Raw genomic sequence first — 20316 nt, forward strand, 5'->3', positions numbered from 1 at the left:
TGCGAAGGGGGAGAGGTGACCCACCAGCTCTCCTGATTCTAAGTGCAGGATCGTCCGTGAATCAGAGACTTCTCACCGCCCCCCCCCCGCCGAGCAAATCCGTGATGGCTGGGGCTTGACTGTATTTTTTTTTTTTTTCAATGGTGGGGTTAGGGTTACCATGCCATTTGTAAGTTTTGCCAAGAGAATATGACTAATTACAGTCTGAATGGGAGGGGTTCTCCTTTGGAATCAGCCTGCCTCCCACCTTCTGTGATGCCGTGGAGTCTGCTATCATGAACCAAGCTCCATCTGCCAGCTGGATTCGGACCCTCAGGGCAGGGCCTGAGACCGCTAGCATGACTCACACCCTCAAGGCTGCACTCAGGCTACCATCGCAGACTTTGGAACACCCCCTTGTCCTATTGGGAAGCCACGACCAGCATTTGGGACTCCTGCAGGAGGACAGCAGCGGACACTCATGGCAAAGTCAGGGGCCCCTGGGGATGGGCTTGGACTCCCATGGCAGGGTCTGGGACCCAAAGGGCGGCACTTCAACCCCCCCAAAGTAGAGGCTGGGAATGCACTGTCACAGACTTGGGCCTGCAAGGCAAGGCTGAGGAGTCCCAGGGCTGCACTCAGATCCCGTAAAGCAGGGTCTGGGATCCCCAAGGATCAAGTGGAACCCCCAAGACAGGGTTCGAGACCTCCAGGGATAGGATGGGATCCCCAAAGCAGGGTTCATGACCCCTGGAGTCCCACTAGGACCCCCCACCCCTGCCGGCAAGGCAGGGTCTTGGGGCCCAGGGCTGCATTCCCACACTCGGGCTACCAACACGGAGTTCATCCTGCCAGGGCCAGACAGGAGACTCCAAGCCCAAGTTTGTGACCTCTGGGCCAGACACACAGCCCCAAGGCAGAGTTTAGGATCCACCGCGACTTGCCTGGACCCCCAGGGCCACAGTCAAGCTACCACCATAGATTTCAGATCCCCGGACTTGGATTTGAAACCCCCAAGCAGTGTTTGCAATACCCGTCCAGTCCAGACTCCAGACCCCAAGGTAAAGTCTGGGACCTCCAGGGATGGGACTGGATCCCCAAGGCAGGGTCTAGGACCCCCGGGGCCGCACCCGGACACCTAAGGTAGGATCCGGGACCCCTCCCCAAGGCATGGTCTGAAACCCAGGCTGAACCGGGACCCCTAAGGCAGAGTTCTGGGCCCTCAGGGCTGCACTCAGACTCCCCCTAAGGCAGGGTCTAGGACCCGGGTCCGCATTTGTACGCCTAGGGCAGGGTCTGGGACACTCAGAAATGCACTTGAACCCCCAAGGCAGGATCTGGGACTCCTGTGACACACTAAGAGCCCTAAGGCAGGACCTGGGACCCCAGGGCTGCACTCGGACCATTAAGGCAGCGTTTGGGGCTCCGGGGGCCGCCCTCGGACCTCCACCAAGGCAGGGTCTGGGACCCCTGGAGCCACACTCGGATCCACCAAGGCAGAGTTCGGGGTTCCGGAGGACGGGACTGATCCCCAGGACCGCACCCCGACCCTGCGCAGAGGCCTGACCGGGGTGCGGGGAGGTGGCGAGCGTGGGGGAGCGCCCACTGGGTTGGGTGCCCGGTCTGGCCCTGCTCCGGCACTACGTGCCTTGGGAAGCCGCCTAGAGCATCCGCAGCAGAGAGAAACGTGTGCCCAGGCTGCGGTGTCCCAGACCGGCCTCCCGGCCCGGACCGCGCGCACCAATCAGGCGGCGGCGAGCACGTGACCCGGACGGCCAATGGGCAGCCTGCACGGGAGCACGCCCCTGAGGCCCCGCCCTGTTGCGTAGGAGCGCTTGCGGTATGTGGGCCGTGCGAGCCGCCGTCCGCCCGGGGTCCTGGCTCTTTCGCGTGGCTCGCGGCTGCGGGGCTCCGAGGGCCGCGCCGCCGCTGTCGCCCTGCCCGGAGCGTGCGCTCGCCGCCTTCCGAGGGGGCCTGGGGTGCCCGGAGGGGCGAGGGGGTGGGGGGCGGGGACCACGTGCAGATGGCCGGAGAAGTCGGACTGGAGGAAAGGAGGGTGAGGAGGAACCAGAAGCTGCGGAGGAGGAGGAGGAGGAGGAGGAGGAGCTGCTGAGGAGGGACCCTTTGCTGCCGGCGGGGACCCAGCGCGTGTGCTTGGTTCACCCTGACGTCAAGTGGGGGCCCGGGAAGCCGCCGGGGACCCGAGGTGACCGTGACTGTGGCCGCGGACTGATGGGGGGGAGAGCCGTGAAGAGCGCCGAGTCCCGGAACTTAAAGGGCGGGGACGCCGGGGGCGGGTTTCGAGTTCTGGCGCTCTGGGCTGAGCTGCCGAAGGGCGGGGCTTCTGAATGGGCGGGCTGAAGGGGCGTGGTTTTGGGGGCGTGACTCTGAGGGCTGGAGCCCTTGTGGCGTGGCTTCTGGGAGCGGGACTCCGAGAGCTGGACTGCCCCCACCCGACCCGCTCCCGGCAGCCGCACCCCTGCAGCGGGCCTGGAAATCCTAATTCTGGGCTGGGGCGCCTTCCCGCGTGCACATAGCGGGTCCGGGGCCCCTTCCCCTTTCGGACGCGCCCCAGGTTGTCGCTCGGCCCCTTCTGCCCCGCGCAGCCTCCCCATCTGTAAAGGAAGAGAATGCAACAACTAACGCCGGTTTGCATGGGGTGTGTCGCTCAGCTTTAAGCCCTTGTTGACCCGCTTTCACTGTGTAACGCTGAGTACTACGCCCGAAGGTTGTGCACAAGCGTGTCCACACGCCCTTTGTAGCAGAAACCGTGAACCCGGCTGAGCCCCTGAGACGCCTGGGACCTGCCTCCATGGCCCTCGGGCATCAGCAACCCCACTGTACCCGCCCCGGTCGTGCTGGGAAGACAGCAAACACGCCGGGCAGGAGCCCGCCGCCTGACCTGAGTGCTGTGTTCAGAACCCAGCAGGAAGGCGGACGGACGGGGGCGGAGACGGGGCCGTCTCACCAGGGTGGTCCTGGATGGCCTGGGGAGACGGACCCCACGGATGAATAGGGACAGTGTCCAGGGTTAGGGCTCCTGAGGGAGCACGTCCTGGGCCCTCCTGGGACCGCTGCCCCTCGGCTGTTTAGGGGCTGTCAGAGCCAAGTCACTGCAGTGGTGCAGCCATGCAAGGAGTCGGGTCATCACAGGTACTCTGGGTTGAGCAGAGCAGTGACGCGATTGCGGGCTGAGGGGTGGCATTCTCCTTATTCCTTTACTCCTCTTAGACCTTTATTGAGATACAGTTAGCAGAGCATAAGATTAACCACTTTGAAGGGCACCACTCAGGGGCAACTAGGACGTTCACAGTCTTGTGCAGCCACCACCTCTGTCTGGTTCCACAACATTCTCATCTCCCCGGAAGGAGACCCTGTACCCTCAGTAGTAGGCCTCCCCCTTGCTTCTCCCCCACCCAACCCCCGGCAAGCAGGAGTCGGCCTTCTGTCCCCGTGGATTTGCCTGTCCTGGACATTTCATGTGCGTGATATGTGGCCTTCCGTGTCTGGCTTCTCTCACTGAGCACCATGTTTCTGAGGCGTACATATGTTGTAGCCTGTGTCAGTGCTTCGTTCCTTTTTTTTCTTAAAAACTTGTTTTTAGGGTGATTTTAGTTTCACAGCAAAATTGGGGGGAACGTATGGAGACTTTTCACATATACTCGCTGCCCTCACCAACGGATGGCCTCTGCCGTTTTCAGCATCCCCACCAGACGGTGAATTTGTTATAACTGACGAGCCTATGTTGACATAACATCGTCACCCCAAGTCCACGGTTTACGTTAATTAAGGTTCACTCCTGGTCTTGTACATTCTGTGGGTTTGGGCAAATGTACGATGACGTGTATCCACCATTATAGCATCATACAGAGTCGTTTCACTGCCCTAAAAATCCTCTGTGCCCCACGCGTTCATCCCTCCCTCCCCGTCTTAAACCCCTGACAAACACTGGGCCTTTTACTGTCTCCATTGTTGTGCCTTTTCCAGAGTGTCATAGACTTGGAACCACACAGTGTGTAGCCTTTTCTCACTGGCTTCTTTCACTTAGTCATATGCATTTAAGGTTCCTCCATGTGTTTTCATGGCCTGACAGCTCATTTCATCTTAGCGCTGAATAATATTGTATTGTCTGGATGGACCACAGTTTATTAATCTAGTCATGTACTAAAGGACACCTTTGTTGCTTCCGTTTTGACAATTTTGAATAAAGCTGCTATAAACATCGATGTGCAGGTTTTTGTGTGGATGTAAGTTTTCACATCCTTTGGGCAAATGCCAAGGAGTATGATTGCCGGATTGTATGGTAAGACTATGTTTAGCTTTATGAGAAGCTGCCAGAGCATCTTCCGAAGTGGCCGTACCATTTTGCTTCCCTCCCAGCAGTGAGTGGGAGGGGTGCTGCACACGCTTGTCAGCATTTCGTGTTGTCAGGATTGTGGATTTTGGCTCTTCTGATAGGTGTGTAGTGGTGTCTCATTGCTGTTTTAGTTTGCATTTCCCTGATGACAGAGGATGTGGACCATCTTGTCCTGTGTTCATTTGCCATCTGTATATCTTTTTGGTGAGGTGTCTGTTATGGTGTCTGGCCCATTTTTTAGTAGGTTGTTTTCTTATTGCTGAACTTTAAGAATTGTTTTTATATTTTGGATACCAGCGCTTACGGATGTGTTTTTTGCACATATTTTCTCCCAGGTCTGTGGCTTAACTTCTCAGTCCGCCGATGACGTCATTTGCAGAGCAGACATTTTTAATTTTCCATGTTGTCATATGCTTGAACTGCAGGATCCTTTCTCTGCCAAGTCCAGTCTACCAGCAGGCCCACGTGAGGCGGTCGTCATTTCTGCCAGAGCGCTTGTGATCTCTAGCAGTTCTTTTTGGTTCTTTCTTGGGATTTCCATCTCTCTGCTTGCCTTGCCTGTCCGTTCTTGCATGCTGTCTACTAAATCCATTAGAGCTCTTGGCATGGTAATCATAGTTGTTTTAAATTCCTGGTTCAGTAATTCCAACACCCCTGCCACGTCTGGTTCTGATGCTTGCTCTGTCTCTTCGGATTGCCTTTTGGTGCGCCTGGTAATTTTTTTTTGATAGCTAGACGTGATGCACAAGGTGAAAGGAACTGCTGTAAATAGACCTTAGTGGTGAGGGGCTGACGTGTGGGGGAGGGGAAGCCTTCTGTGGTCCTGGGATCAGGGTTCGGTCTCTTATGGTGCCTGTGCCCCTGGGCTGTGACCCGCACTAGTGCTTCTCCGTTTCCGTCCCCACCGAATCCTAACCCTGGCCTTCAGGGTGGGGTTGCGGGGTGCCAGACCCCCAGGCAGGCAGCTGTGCAGCGCAGCAGGAGGGAGGCCGCTGGCACCCACGCAGGCTCTCACCACGGAGCTGGGGCTGTGGCCCCTGCGATCAGGAGAGACAGCACCTGCAGGGATTACTGCTGGGTCAGACCTGGAGTTGAAGGACGGAGGTCAGGCGTGACCAAGCACCTGCTGACCTGAGCGACCAGCAGGTGCAGGAGGTGGGACAAGCTGGCGGGCCCATGGGGCGTCACACCCAAGAAGACCACCTCCCCTTGGCCTAGAGAATGGGGGACCCCGCCCCCCATGTCCCAGAAGATGGGGCCCCCGCACAGCCCAGAGGATGAGGACCACGGTCCAGAGAAGGGGGGGACCCTGATCTGTGGCCTCAGACCCTGCCTGGCCCCTACTCCCCAGCCTCTGGCCTGTGTCCTGGCTGTGCCCTGAGGAGGGTCAGGTGACCCCAGAGACAGCAGCACCCAGGTGTCCGGGGAGTGGGGACAGCGAAGCAGCGGTGCCACAGAGGGGCCACGGCTCTGAGATTCTGTGCAAGGGTGGCCTCCCAGGGGGCGGGGGCACAGGCGCGGGATGGGGGGCCGGCCTCCCATGGGGCTTGGGGTACACGCTCCACATCTCACAGAACACGCCCGGGGCCCCGCAGAGCTGTCCTCCAGGCCACCGCCCCTCCAGACCTGAGTCAGCCCTGTCCACCCTGTCCGGCCCAGCCCCGGGACACGTTGGCATCACTGCCCATCTGCCTGCTGTCCGTCAGGGGAGAGTCTCTGCTATCCCATGCCCCCTTCCTGCTCGGGAAGGACCGTCAGGAGGAGAGCCTAGGGCGGGGCGGCCCCCGACAGCCCTCCATCCACGGCCTGTGCCCTCGGTGTCCTGGGCTCCTGCCCTGGCTGGGCCCTGCCTCTCCCGACACAGACACAGACACACACACACAGACACACACACACACACACACACACACAGACACACACACACACAGACACACACACACACACACACACACACACACACACGCCCTCACCGTTCACGGCCGGGGCCCTGGGTGGGCGCTGCCTTTCTTGGGCCAGGCTCAGCAAGGGCCCCACCCCGCAGGCAGGGCGGCAGGTTTTATGGGCCCTTGGGAGCCTCACAGGGGATGCTGTCCAGTGGGTCTCAAGGGACCATGAGTCCCCACGGGGCAGATGTCCCAGATTCCAGCACGGGGGGTGGGGGCATCCCCGCGTCCCTGCTCGGCTCAGGGCCCTGCTCCCCTTCCCGGTCCTGTGTCCACCCCTCCTGACCACCTACCCAGAAGAGCAGCTGCATTTCGAGCAAACGCTGATTGGGTCGCTTTCTCGGGACCGTTGTGTAGGCAGGAAGCAGGAAGCCGTCCCAGCCTGGGGCACGTGGCCCAGGGCCCTGGGCAGGGCTGGACACGGCCCGGGGCTGACCCAGCCGTAAATGACCCTCACACTGGCCTGTCTCTCCCCAAAGCTGAGTGGCAGGTGGTGGAGGCACAGGCGCTGGTGCACACGCTGGATGGCTGGTCGGTGGTGGACACGGTGGTGGTGCCCACCAAAACGCCAGACAGGAAGCTCGTCTTCGGCAGAGGGACCTTGGAGCGCCTGACAGGTGAGTCCAGCACACGTGTCCCCGTCACCCTCCCAGAAACAAAGCAAGCATGGCCGTCCCTCTGGGCCTCACAGGAACTTGGATCAGATGGCAAAAGCCACCACGCCCGTGTCAGGATTCAAACGAGGCCCCAGGACACAGGCGGGACCTTTGAGAGTCGGGCGCACGCCAGCCCTGCGCCCCAGCCCAGCCCACCCCCCTCCCCAGTGCCCTGCGGAGGGGATCCTGCGTGTGACCCCTGCCCTCCATGGATCGCAACGTCCCCGTCCCAAAGCCATGTCTAGCTCACAGCTCAGAGCGGGAGACGTGCCGAGGGGGGCGCTCACCGCCCATCTGTGTCTAACGGGCACTCAGTCCCCACGGGGTCACGGGACCCCCCATGTGTGTGAGATCTACTCCCCTGAAGATGGACCCGGTCCGGTCCTTCCCGACCCACACTTGACAAATACTGTGCTCAGAGACTCGGGGTGTCCGGCGAACACGGCCGAAGTGCAGGGTCCCCAGACAGACACCATGGGCGTGCAGACCTCTGAGAGGCCAACCTCTTTTCCTAGAGAAAATCAGAGGGTCCCCGGAAATCACCGCCGTCTTCCTGAATGTGGAGAGGATGGCTGCACCCACCAAGGTACCTCAGAAGCTCGCTGTTTCCCGCCCACGGCGGCTGAGCGAGTGGGTTAGTGTCCCCGTGAGAACACAGGTCTCCACGGGCCTGGGGTCACCACAGGTCCCCTCCCTCGCGCTCCATCTTCTAGAAAGAACTGGAAGCCGCCTGGGGTGTGCAGGTGTTTGACCGATTCACGGTGGTTCTTCATATTTTCCGCTGCAACGCCCGCACCAAGGAGGCCCGGCTGCAGGTGGCGCTGGCCGAGCTCCCCCTGCTCAGGTACCTCCAGAGCCCGGGCTCGGGGCAGATGGAACCCTCCTTGGACCCCTTCTTGCTTTTCTATACCTCGACTGTTGCCAGGGTGGTGAGGGTGGAATGTGGCCAGTGGGGACATGTCCAAGCAACCCACCTACTAGGGCACGTGGCCCACTGGAGTGCCACCCAGCAAGGGACCCTCCGTCCCCTCCCGTGAAGGCCCACACGGCGGGGAGGCCCCCAGCGAGCCTGTTCTTCCTGTCTAGATGCCCACTCCCCACCCAGGGCTCTGTCCCAGGCTCCCACGGGCACATGCTTCCGTCTCCTGAGCCGACCCATTTCCACGCCAGGTCCCACCTGAAAAACAACGTTGCCCACCTGGGCGGACGAGGACGGGACTCTCGCCACATCATGGGGTCAGGTACCGTGTCTGACGTCTTGTCACCGGGAGCTCAGAAGGGGGGCGTGTCGTGGCCACCACCCCTACAAAGGGGACGACGTTCCTCAGAGGTCCTGATGGGGCCTCGTCCGTGGTCACAGTCAAAGGGAGGGTATCAAGGTGTTTCCCTGGTGCGGCCGTAACGAAGGACCACGAACCGGTGCCTTAAAACCACAGACATTCATCCTCCCCGAATCCTGCAGACCAGATCAAGGAGTTATAAGGGCTGGTTCCTTCTGGAGGCTCCAGGGGAGGGTCCTTCCCGCCCCTTCCAGCTTCTGAGGGCTCCAGGCGTCCCTGGGCTTGTGGCCGCGTCCCTCCCGTCTCTGCCTCCGTCTTCACGGGGCTTCTCCTCTGTGTCTGTGTCTCTCCTCTTCTGTCTCTTAGAAGGACCCTGTTATTGGATGTAGGGCCACCCTCCTCCAGGAGGATCTCAGCTCAGACCCTTCACTGCATCACATCTGCAGAGACCTTTTGTCCAAATAAGGTCCTGTTCTGAGGTCAAGGTGTCCCAGGGCTGTGGTCCCTCCAGAGGCTCCCGGGGAGGGTCCTTCCCGCCTCTTCCAGCTTCTGGGGGCTCCAGGCGTCCCTGGGCTTGTGGCCGCGTCCCTCCCGTCTCTGCCTCCATCTTCACGGGGCTTCTCCTCTGTGTCTGGGTCCCTCCTCTCCTGTGTCTTAGAAGGACCCTGTCATTGTTTGTAGGGCCACCCTCCTCCAGGGGACCTCATCTCAGACCCTTCACTGCATCACATCTGCAGAGACCCTGTTTCTTAATAAGTCCCCATCTGTAGGTCCTGGGGGTCAGGGTGTGGACACATCTTTGGGGCACCACTCAGCCCACTGTGGGTATCATGGGGGCCCTTCTGAGGCTCTCCCCTTGGCCTCTTCCTCCTGGGTAAAGGGGAGCCCAGGAGACCTCAGAGGGCAGAAGTGCAAGGCCACCTCGCGCCGGGCAGAGCTGTCTCAGAACAGAAGGTGTTGGGGCCAAGTGTACAGGGGAGCAGGCTGGGTGGGGGAGGGGGGGTCCCTGCAGCCCCACGCGTGAGCCTGTCCACGTCCCCTGCAGGCACCCCGTGGCTCTTGCCCCTTTTGCGTCTGCTCCTGACTCACCATCTCGGGTGTTTCTAGGAGAGTCTTTCATGCAGGTGCAAGAGCGCCTCCTGAAAGATAAGGAAGCGAAGATTCGGAAGGCCCTGGACAGACTCCGCCGGAAGAGGCTTCTCCTGGGGCAGCAGCGGAGGCGGCGGGAGTTCCCTGTGGTCTCCGTGGTTGGATACACGAACTGCGGTGAGAAGTGGGCCCTCCCCGGGGCCGGGCAGGTGTATGCTAGGGGGACCCACTTGCCAACCCAGCGAGACTGAGTATTCATGGAGGGCTAGCCCGCAGTGAGAAGGGCTGCACTTGGGCCCCGTCCCGGGGCGGCCCCCCGTGTGACTGCCGTGGACTGACGCCCCTCTTAGTGGATGTCCTCCAGACTCTGAGAACGAGGAAGTAGTGACAGTTTTAAGTCCGTTGAGAGTGAACAGGGTCTTGCAGGGATCAGAGTGGTTCAGATGTTGCTGAGGAAAACTTCACAGTCTGTCCTCAGCTTTGTCTGCACGAGCACATCAAGTGGACTCCACGTGGGGAACAGAGTGTAGGGCGTCCTTTAGGGTCACAGGTGCCCTGAGATAAGTGGAAAGCACCCAGTTTCCTCCACTGTGGGGATTCAGTCCACAACACTTGCTGGGCTCCCCTGAGGCCCGGCCCCGCCACGTGCTCGGGAAGCACCGCCGTGACGGGCCCGTCCCTTTATCAGGCACTCACGGTCTGCGTCCAGAGGAGGGAGGGAATGTCCCATAAACGTGCACAGGAAGCTGTGGGGTGGGTGTCCAGGCTTGAAAAGTCGTAAATGTCTACAGGTAAGATCACCCGTGTCAGGAAATCCCAACTGCCCCTCCTGGCTGCATCCCCAGAGGGTGCCGTGTCCTCCGCTAACTGTCACAGGATCCAGTGAGTGTTGGCTTGATCCCGACTCTCACTGACCGGGAGTTCGGGGTCCTGCACTGAGCAGGGGCGTCCAGGCCGAGCCCCGCCATCCAGTTACTCGACGGCAGGACCCCTCACCACCTCCTGGTGGGCCATCGGCGGGACTTACAGGCGTAGCCAGGGGTTTCCCTGGGCTGGACGGTTACTGCTGCTGCCCCTGAACCTGGGCTCGGTGGAGAAAGTGTCCACGTCGTCAGGAAAGGCTGTGGAGGAGGGTGTTCTAGGACCTCCTCAGGTACACACAGCACTGTCTACACCCTCACTACCTCTCTGCACACACTGCACCCCCCTACTCCACCATTCCCTCGTCTACCCGGACACCACACCACAGCTCGGTTACTCCACGGGACCATCCCTCCGCCTGTTTGGACGCCTGCCCACCTCACATGCACGTCACCACTGTCTTTGTCTATGCCATCTCTCCCGTCTACACCAGCACTCTTGCCCTGGCCCTGGTCCACTTTACCCTGAAGGCTAGACAGTGGCAGCTGAGTCGTTGCACAGCCGGCACAGCGTCCCATGGGTCCTGCGGAGAGTTCCGAGCGCACAGACCTCCTGCCCCTGCCCATCCTCCAGCGCCCTGTGATCAGTGTGGGGCAGCCGCGAGGTCCACAGTGGTCGGTGGGGGACCGGAGGGGTCTGAGACGCATGGTCCCCTTGTGCCCGACGTGCAGGAAAGACCACGTTGATCAAGGCCCTGACAGGGGATGCCGCCATCCAGCCCCGGGACCAGCTGTTTGCCACGCTGGACGTCACAGCCCACGCGGGGTGGCTGCCCTCCCGGCTGACTGTCATCTACATGGACACCATTGGCTTCCTCTCCCAGCTGCCCCACAGCCTGGTCGAGTCCTTCTCGGCCACCCTGGAGGACGTGGGCCATTCGGTGAGTGTGGAGGGCCAGGTCGCCTCAAATACCCACCAACAGGAGGCAGGTCCCCTCATCCCAACATCATGGGCCTGGGTCCCCTCATCACAACATCACGAGCCTGGGTACACTCATCACAGCATCACGGGACAGGGTCCCCTCATCACAGCGTCACAGGGCAGGGTCCCCTCATCACAGCATCACAGGCCTGGGTCCCCTCATCACAGCATCACGGGGCAGGGTCCCCTCATCACAGCATCACGGGCCTGGGTCCCCTCATCACAGCATCACGGGGCAGGGTCCCCTCATCCCAACATCACGGGGCAGGGTCCCCTCATCACAGCATCACGGGACAGGGTCCCCTCATCACAGCATCACGGGGCAGGGTCCCCTCATCACAGCATCACGGGGCAGGGTCCCCTCATCACAGCATCACGGGACAGGGTCCCCTCATCACAGTATCACGGGGCAGGGTCCCCTCATCACAGCATCCCGGGGCAGGGTCCCCTCATCGCAGCATCACAGGGCAGGGTCCCCTCATCACAGCATCCCGGGGCAGGGTCACATTACACAAAACTTCACGATGACTGGATCCCCCCCATCCCTGGCCCTCAGCGAGCTGTGCTCTGTACGAGTGTAAGTGCTGTGAAGGCAATGCTAATGAAGAAGGGGTTCTCTGCACCTTTTGGCTGCACTGGGGCCCCGAGCCAGTGAACCCTGGCATTTACTCAGGGTACAGGGGCTGCGGGGCCCTCCGGGTGACAGATGCCCCAGCACCTTCGAGGTCACAGCAGCTGAGCCTGAGGGCCACGTGCAGCTGCCAGCACCGTCCTCAAAAGTGTCTGAAAATCTAGAACTGAACTGAAACGCTGATTAAAAGAAAATTTAAGTTCATCCAAAAAAAGAGACAACCCAGAAGCGAACCCCCCAAATTGTGAAGGGCACGTCCTTCCTGTGGCAGAATTACTACCCTCAGCTGCTCTTTCTCCTTTTCTGTCTCTTCTGAATTTTGCATAAGGTACCTGCCTGTAAAACGTGTGGAATAGGGGTGGAAGCCTTTTTAGAACGTGAGCTTGGTTTCACAGAACAGTGGAGCGGCCCGGAGCCTCGAGCACAGCACCCACCGGGTGGGGGGTTGGTGACGGGGGCAAGTGGCCGCACGCAGGCGTATGGCCAGCACCTGCGGGGCGGGGACACGAGGCGGCCCCTCAGTCCGGGTGCACCTGGAGCGGCAGCCTGGCCCGGAACGAGGGGCACTGGGGGGCTCCGTGCACGGCAGAGCGGCTCTGTGGCCTCAGGTCCCACCCTCCCTCTTGGGGCACAAGCCTCCGTGGGGCAGCCGCACCCACCCCCCAGGGAGAGCGGTGCGCAGCCCCCATCGTGGGCCTGGCGGGTCCTCCCGAGCGGGGCCGGGCACCGCTGGCCCCGAGCTCTCCGACTGCCTGGCCCCTCTGGTCCTCAGGATCTGATCGTCCACGTGCGAGACGTGAGCCACCCCGAGACAGAGCTGCAGAAGGCCAGCGTCCTGTCGGCCCTGCGGACCCTGCAGCTGCCGCGCCCGCTGCTGGACTGCATGGTGGAAGTGCCCAACAAGGTGGACCTGGTGCCCGGGTGAGCGCCTGCCGCCCCACCGCCGCCGGACCCTCGCGCTGGCGACCAGGGCGCACGCGGGTCTCCCGCCGGCGGGGCGGCCGCCTCCCCGCTCCTGCTTTCAGGCGTGCCCTGCCACGCCTGCTGCCGCTCGAGCGGCGCGCTTGGACCCGCCACCCCGCGGGCCCAGATCGCACCCCAGACCCACGCACGTCCTTCCTCTCACCTTCCGGCGGGGCCGCGTCCTCGCCCGGCACAATCCGAGCCCGTCACGGCTGGGCCTGCGGGCGGGGTCCCCGCTCCGGCCCCCCTCGCTGAGCCGTCGGCCGCCCCTACAGGTACATACCCGCCGAACCCGGCGCGGTGGCCGTGTCTGCGCTCCTGGGGCTCGGGCTGGAAGAGCTGAAAGCCAGGCTGGAGGAAGCAGTTCTGAGAGCCACGAGCAGGCGGGTCCTCACGCTGCGAGTGGGGCTGGCGGGGCCGCAGCTGAGGTGCGTCAGGCCGGCCCGGCGGGGGTGGGGTGGCGGGGGTCCCACCAGTCGCTGCGCGGGGCGGGGCCCTGGGTCTGGGCGGGGAAGGCGGCGCCAGGTGGGGTCCGGGTGCGACGCGGGGCAGCCGCATCCCCCGCAGCCGGTCTGGCTGCTCAGGCGGTGAGCAGGTGGCTGGCCGCTTACCCGCAGGCCGGGGCCGTGGGCGATGCCACCCGCCGAGAAGCGGGACGCCTCGCTGGGGGCTTCGGGGCTCTGTCGGGGCCGCCCGTTACCACCAAACGCGTCTTCCTCCCAGCTGGCTGCATCAGGAGGCCACGGTGCAGGCGGTGGATGTGAGGCCTGAGGCCGGGGTGGCCGATGTCAAGGTCATCATAAGCGACTCAGCTTACGGCAGGTTCAGGAAGCTCTTTCCAGGTTGAAAGGAAGCCCAAGGGTGGGGATGCTCCCTGAGGATTGAGGGGGGAGCTCCCCGGGGGCCGGGGAGAGAGAAGCGGGCTCCCTGCGTGGGCCCTACACCCCCGTGAGCCTGGCGGGAGGGCCGGTGGGGCTGGGAGCTGGCATCGATGGTGGCGCTCCGAGTGGTTCCGGTTGACCGTCGGGCGTCTGGAGAGCTGACGTCCCGTCCAGGGTGCTTGAGCCATGAGACAGTAAAAGCTTTGCATGTGTTCGTGAACCAGCCTTTCCGGTTCTTCCGTGCCGGCCGCCCGGCAGAAGCCCTGCGAACACTGGCCGTGAAGGAGGCAGGTCCGGCTTCCCCGTCCGTTCTGCGTCCACGTGTTCATGGCTGCCAGTCCTCGGCCTTCCCCACGGTAGCGTCAGGGGTGTAATTAAAATGTCTCCCGACAGCCCAGCAAGCAGGAAGAATCTCCCCGTGTACTGGGCCAGGCGGCCGGGACCACCCATCACACACCCGTTAGTTGTCTTTACCCAAAGGAAAAAATACAACTTTGGGCATCTTGTCGACAAGCAGGGAATCACATCCTGGGGCCAAACTCCCTCATGGTGAGGCAGGACCCCCTTCCCGATGTTCACTTTGCAGAGGCTCCAGGGCCCCCAGACAGACGTTCCCGGGATGCAAACAGGCCGGGGGTCCAGCTTAAAGAGAGTCACACACATCTCAGGGAGACGGGACGCTATGCTGCAGGTTTTCTAAAGGGAAAGCGAATGAGAAGGGCGCTCCCTTGCCCTTTTGGCACCAGGAAAGGCTTTTTTTCCTTACCTCTGTATTCAGCGTTATAGGGCCGTTTCCTGAGTTGTCGCAGGCTTTCAGCTCAGCTGGAAAAAGTCTCTGCGCTTCTCCTAAGCGCGTGGATGCAGGGTGTCCGTGTGAGCTTTCCTTGTTTTCTGAGACTCGGTTGTGCACACGCGGCTCTACAGGCTCCCCAGCTCAGTCCTTGGTGCGCCCAGGCCCTCCACGCCTGCTTCTGTAACTGCCATTCTGTGGAGTTTCCGCCTGGGGCAGTGTGGCAGGCGGAATCCTGTCCTCTACAACGTCCACGTCCTAATTCCAGAGACAATCCCCGCCCTCGAGGCCCCCCGGTGAACCTACCAAGCCCCCTCCCCGTGGGTCCCCGTGAACAGGAGGCAGAAGTGAGAGTCGGGGCAGGTGTGAGGACAGAACTGGAGTTTGGGCTCAGAGGAAACTGCCTCTGCGGAGATGCTGCTGTGAGGTGCAGAGAGGGGTCCCGACCCCAGCAATCCGGTGGCTCCAGAGCTGGGAAAGGGATGAAACAGTCTTCCCTGGAGCCTCCAGAAGGATGAGCCCTGCCCGTCCTGGCGTCTGCCTGGGGGGCCACGTGCGACTGCTGCCTGTAGGACGGGGACAATTAATCTGTGTTTGCAGCTGCCATCTGGGCGCCTGTGGCAGCGTGTACAGGACCCACCTGGGACCCCGGGGTGGGGGGGACCACCCGCATGTTATCGTGGGGCACGGGACAGTCGGGATGCGAGCCCCTGAGCCTACGTGTGCAGGACAGTTTCCCCGATCCGAGAGGAGCTGGCTCCAGGGACCCCGCAGGCGGAGTGCAGAGTGGGACCAGGTCCTGCTCCGGGACCACAGCCCCATCCGGTCCTCTTGCACGGGGTGCAGGAGGAGGGGCTGCAGGGTGGCCCCTGGGAGCAGAGTCTCCTTTCCGATGGAGGACCAGGCCAGGGGGTCAGCCAGCCAGGGCCTCACGACAGCTGCTCTGCTGGCCTGTCCCCGTCCTTCTGCTCAGCCCCTGCGGGTCTCGTTCCTACAGGGTCCTTCAGGCAGGGGAGGCTTTGCATAGACCCTGGTGGGTGGGGAGCATCCAGGCTCCCCGGGTCCAGCCCACGCGTTTGTCAGGCTGGGGTTGCCCACGTGGTCCCAGGGGCCCCGTCAGCCAGGGACCCCTGGGCTTGGCCGCCCAGCTCCTCCCAGGTCCAGCCTCCCGGCTCGAGTCTGGTCCACCCCCAACTCCTCCCTGGCGGCAAGACACAAGCAAGGGCTGTAGGGGGTCGGTTCTGGCCTCTGGCCTCCTCTCCTGGTGCCCCTCACCCGCTGCCTGGGGTCCCCCCCACCCACGGAAGCCCCCTCCCCAAGGACTGAGGAGGCGAGCTCAGCCCGCGACTGCCTCGGGTGCTGGCGAGGTGCTGCGGGGCCAGACACGCCCCCGCGGGAGCTGAGCGAGCGCACCCCAGGCAGGAGCACGAGGCGGGGCCTCACGGGGCCTGGGGGAGGGCAGGGGTCTCGGGGGGCCCGGAGGGGTGGATCAGGCTCGTGTAGGGTGGGAACAGGTGTAAGGCCACCCCTCCCCCCAGTACCCAGACCCTCCCACGACCCTTCTGCAGAGACGGTCTCCGCACTCCAACCTCCTGGACACTTCGGTTCCCCATCTGACTCCCGACCCCTCCAGCTGGCTGGGGAGAGGCAGCCTCATGAGACGGTGCGCACAGAGCTTTCTGGCCGGGCCGTGAGGATGGGGACCGGGTCCCACCTGTGCCAAGGAAGCAGGCGTCTCACCCGGATTTGCCTCCGGGCTCTTGAAGGTGGACTGAAGGTCAGACAGTCCAGAGGCCAAGGGCCCCCGAGGAGGGGGGTGTGGGCACAGGTAGACCACGAGCAGCTGCCCCTCTGCCAGGAGAGGCCAACAGCCCAGGGCTTTCTGGTTGCCGGGGGGAGGAGAGGGCGGAGGCCGTGGGGCCCAAAGACAGGTCCTGCTTCACCTCTGGATGGGGCCACTCAGCTGAGGCCAGGTTTGGAGGGATTAGAGTTAAAGGGAGCAGGCTAGATGGTCAGGGTTAGAGGGTTAGGTTAGATGGTCTGAGTCAGGGTCAGGGTAAGGGTTAGGAGTCTACAGGTCAAGGTCGAGTACCTAGGGGCTAGGGGCTAGGAGTATTAGGGTTTAGGTTTAGAGATTAAGAGGTTAGGGTTAGGGAGTTAACAGTAGAGATTTGGGCGTTAGGGTTAGTGGGTCAGTGTTAAGCATAACTGGCCCACGACCCCCCTAACCCCACACCTCTGAGTCCTCTAGGATGGACAGGACTTGCCCTGGGTCACTCATGAGTGGGGTTCACCTGGACCGCTGGTTATCTACCCCCCGTCCTGGAACCTGATAGCAGAAGAATGAAATGTCTGCTCCGGTCACTGACTGTTTCAAATCCAACTCAACCTCAGTCAGCGGTTGTTAGGGCCTCAGAAGTCCACAGGGTTTCCTCCTCCCATCTGAACTGGAAAGAGTAGTGCTGGCCCCACTTGGCCTGGGCAGCCCCGGTCCAGCACAGGCCTGGCTGAGGTCACTGCATGGACATGTTATGAATTTATACAGAACTTGGTGCAGCAACCTACCAGCCCCCGGGTGCTGCCTCCTGAGGGCTGGTGGGGCCCTCCTGGGACTGCAGGCATCCTTTGTCCCATCTGAGTGGGCATCAACAGACATCAAGTCTCAGGACAGCCCTTGACCTCTGAACACCCAGGCAGGCATCTGTGGTCCTCCAGCTCAGGCCAGTCTGGTCCCCGTCAAGCCTCTGTGGCCAATTACTGAGCTGACCATGCTGCTGGGCAATTGAATCTGCTGCTTTCCCCAAGCCAGCATCTGTTCGCATGCCAAAGTCCAGAACCTCAGCTTTCCTTTGGGAACTTCTTACCTGTTTCCAGTCCAAACAGTTCCAGAGGGCTGATGCTACGTTCCACCCACCTTGAAGATGGGCGTATGATCCACATCTAGCCAATCCCATGGTACACCTTATGGGTGCTCTGATGGGTTCAAGGGCGATGCTATGACCCAAAACCAGGCCAATGACGTTTATTTTATTTTTTGGCCATGCTGTGCAAGCGGGATTTTAGTTCCCCTGCCAAGGATCAAACCTGTGCCCCCTACATTGGGAGCGCAGAGTCTTAACCACTGGACCACCAGGGAAGTCCCATCCCCTCATTTTCAAAACTGCTATGGATTTAAAGCACACAAGATGATTGTGATATGAGTGGCTTTTTCAGTATGACCTCTTTGACTTAGAATGTTTTCAATGTTTATCCACGTTGTGACATGTATTATCAGTGCTTCATTCATTTTTTTTATTGTGGTTAAAAATACGTAACATGGGGTGGGGGGCAAGTGGAGGGAACGGCCCAGATGCACATCATTCACGGACCCTCTGGACTGGAGGGACTCGTGAGAGCCGGAGCCCAGAAATCCGGGGATGGATAAGACACGGCGTCCCCTCCAATCCCCGTAAGCACCCCTTGCTCCATCCTGCGCCCAAATACCTCAGCTAGGCGCTCTCCCACTCTTTACACTCCAAACTCAGCCAGGACAGACCTCTGCAGCCGCCGCTCCCCACCCTGAAGGTGAAGCTCAGAGGTCCTGTCCCCCTTTCCTCGGAGGGACTCTTTTTGGTGACCACAAAAGGATTCGCTCGCTCAGGACAAAGCTGGTAGAGGACAGCGGGATGGCTGCGCCGGGCGTGCCGCGCTTCCTCCTGACCTTCGACTTTGACGAGACCATCGTGGACGAAAACAGCGACGAGTCTGTCGTGCGCGGGCCGCGGCGGGCAAGCGGCTGCCTGAGAGCCTGCGTGCTACCTAGCGCGAGGGCTTCTGCAGGAATACATGCAGCGCGTCTTCCAGTACCTGGGCGAGTAGGGCGTGCGGCCGCGGGACCTGCGCGCCATCTACGAGGCCATCCCCCTGTCGCCCGGCATGGGCGAGCTGCTGCAGTTTGTGGCCAAGCAGGGCGCCTGCTTTGAGATTATTCTAATCTCAGAGGCCAACACCTTTGGCATGGAGAGTGTGCTGCGCGCCGCCGGCCACCACGGCCTGTTCCGCCGCATCTTCAGCAACCCGTCGGGGCCCGACCCTTGGGGGCTGCTGGCGCTGCGGCCCTTGCACGCGCACAGCTGCGCTCGCTGCCCCGCCAACATGTGCAAGCACAAGGTGCTCAGCGACTACCTGCGCGAGCGGGCACACGACGGCGTGCACTTCGAGCGCCTTTTCTACGTGAACGACGGCGCCAACGACTTCTGCCCCATGGGGCTGCTGGCAGGCGGCGACGTGGCCTTCCCGCGCCGCCGCTACCCCATGCACCACCTTATGCAGGAGGCGCAGAAGACCGAGCCCAGCTGCTTCCGCGCCAGGGTGGTGCCCTGGGAAACCTCCACCGAAGTGCGCCTACACCTGCAACAGGTGCTGAGGACGTGACCTGCAGAGGGCACCCGGGCGGGGAGAGGGTGGGGCGGTGGGGGTCGGGAAAGAGAAAGCTAGTTTTATTACTCCTTTTCCCTTTCGTTTTGGTATATCCCTCCGGGATTTCTCGGAATCCCAGGGTGGTCCATTTGGGGACTGGAGGAGGGAGTTGGGAGCTGACCCCATCTGTGCAGTTAACCCAGCTCGGCTGCCTCCGCCAGTTCCACTGCAAGCGAATTCCGGAGTCTGGCCGAACCAGGGTGGCGCGCATAACTGAGCAGGCAGCAGTGTTTCCAAAAACCTTGTCCTCCCAGCTGGGAGGACGGGGTTCCCTGTCAGGGTAGAGAAGGAACATGTCCCGCCGCGTCACGGTTAACTGTTGCCCTGGGATGCATGGCCTCCCTCCTCCAGTCTTCTGTCCAGGGGACCCAGGCCCTGAAATGCCCCCCCGCGACCTCCCCCGCACCGGACTCCCTGCGGAGAGAGGTGGCGCTCCCTGCCGACGGTCCCAGGCCTAGACCTCGCTTTACCTACTGTGACCCTACACTACACTCCTTGCCTCCCTCCCCGCCCCCACCCTGTCGGCATCCCCACAGGAAAGAAAGCTGGAGGGAACGGTCCCCTCCTGCTGGTGGAAAGAGGTAGCACACTGTCCCGGGGCTCGGGTCTGGCCAGCCAGGGACCTCACAGAGCCCGACGGTGTCTCCTCGCACCCCAGCCTCGTCTATGCAGCAAGAAACCAGGGACTTAACCAAAGTCGCCCCACTGACGGGGCCCTCTGAGTCCCCCTCCTCCCGTATGGAACAGAAAGCCATGATGCTCTAAAGCAGAGCCAGTGGAAACCCAAGGCCCACCTCCCTCTTTTGGTGTTTCAGAGCTGTAAAGGAGGTGAAGGGGCAGAGGTGAGCGAGATCTCTCACGCTGCAGTCTGAGGGATGAGGGCGAGGTGATCTCTGCTCTCAGAGAGCCCCACTTAAGTGAGGGAGCTGGTCCCCACTCTTGGAGGAGTGCCCAGCTTGGGGAACCAAGCCTGAATACACAACAAAGCAGGCAGCAGGCAGAAGAGCAGGGTGCAGCCCACCTCTGCAGAGGGGCACAGGGGTCTAGTGTGGAGGCTCCGTGAGCACCGAGGACATGGGAGAGCGGAGGGGCACAGGGGTCTAGTGTGGAGGCTCCGTGAGCACCGAGGAGATGGGAGAGCGGAGGGGCACAGGGGTCTAGTGTGGAGGCTCCGTGAGCACCGAGGAGATGGGAGAGTGGAGGGGCACAGGGGTCTAGTGTGGAGGGCCCCGTGAGCACCGAGGACATGGGAGAGCGGAGGGGCACAGGGGTCTAGTGTGGAGGCTCCGTGAGCACCGAGGAGATGGGAGAGCGGAGGGGCACAGGGGTCTAGTGTGGAGGGCCCCGTGAGCACCGAGGACATGGGAGAGCGGAGGGGCACAGGGGTCTAATGTGGAGGGCCCCGTGAGCACCGAGGAGATGGGAGAGCGGAGGGGCACAGGGGTCT

General features: G+C 61.8%; 1 protein-coding gene and 1 pseudogene across 4 annotated transcripts; both read left to right on the top strand.

Moving 5' to 3' along the window:
* Nucleotides 1-1806: 1806 nt before the first annotated feature.
* On the top strand, nt 1807-13841 carry LOC137217478 (putative GTP-binding protein 6). Of its 4 annotated transcripts, none has more exons than XM_067724379.1 (10): nt 1807-2185; nt 6759-6896; nt 7451-7521; nt 7649-7779; nt 8106-8176; nt 9323-9481; nt 10897-11105; nt 12550-12698; nt 13016-13168; nt 13358-13841. In XM_067724379.1, exons 1-10 carry the CDS (start codon nt 1822-1824, stop codon nt 13509-13511), a joined length of 1599 nt encoding a protein of 532 aa, XP_067580480.1. In that variant the 5' UTR covers nt 1807-1821; the 3' UTR covers nt 13512-13841. The 4 variants fall into 4 exon arrangements, with proteins under 4 accessions (XP_067580480.1, XP_067580481.1, XP_067580479.1 ...); XM_067724380.1 differs by having other exon boundaries at nt 13464-13841; XM_067724378.1 differs by lacking the exons at nt 12550-12698; nt 13016-13168; nt 13358-13841 and adding an exon at nt 11653-12147 and having other exon boundaries at nt 10897-11594.
* A 640-nt stretch (nt 13842-14481) lies between these two features.
* On the top strand, nt 14482-18842 carry LOC137217479 (phosphoethanolamine/phosphocholine phosphatase-like; annotated as a pseudogene).
* Nucleotides 18843-20316: the final 1474 nt, after the last annotated feature.

Source organism: Pseudorca crassidens, chromosome X, assembly GCF_039906515.1.
Source record: "Pseudorca crassidens isolate mPseCra1 chromosome X, mPseCra1.hap1, whole genome shotgun sequence".
In the NCBI taxonomy this organism is placed as follows: Eukaryota; Metazoa; Chordata; class Mammalia; order Artiodactyla; family Delphinidae; genus Pseudorca; species Pseudorca crassidens.

Excerpts from the sequence above, each read along its gene's own strand:
- LOC137217478 (XM_067724376.1), top strand. The coding sequence starts at position 1,822 with ATGTGGGCCGTGCGAGCCGCCGTCCGCCCGGGGTCCTGGCTCTTTCGC. Across the intron at positions 7,522-7,648 it reads GGATGGCTGCACCCACCAAG|AAAGAACTGGAAGCCGCCTG; the intron begins GTACCTCAGAAG and ends TCCATCTTCTAG. Across the intron at positions 7,780-8,105 it reads GCCGAGCTCCCCCTGCTCAG|GTCCCACCTGAAAAACAACG; the intron begins GTACCTCCAGAG and ends TTTCCACGCCAG.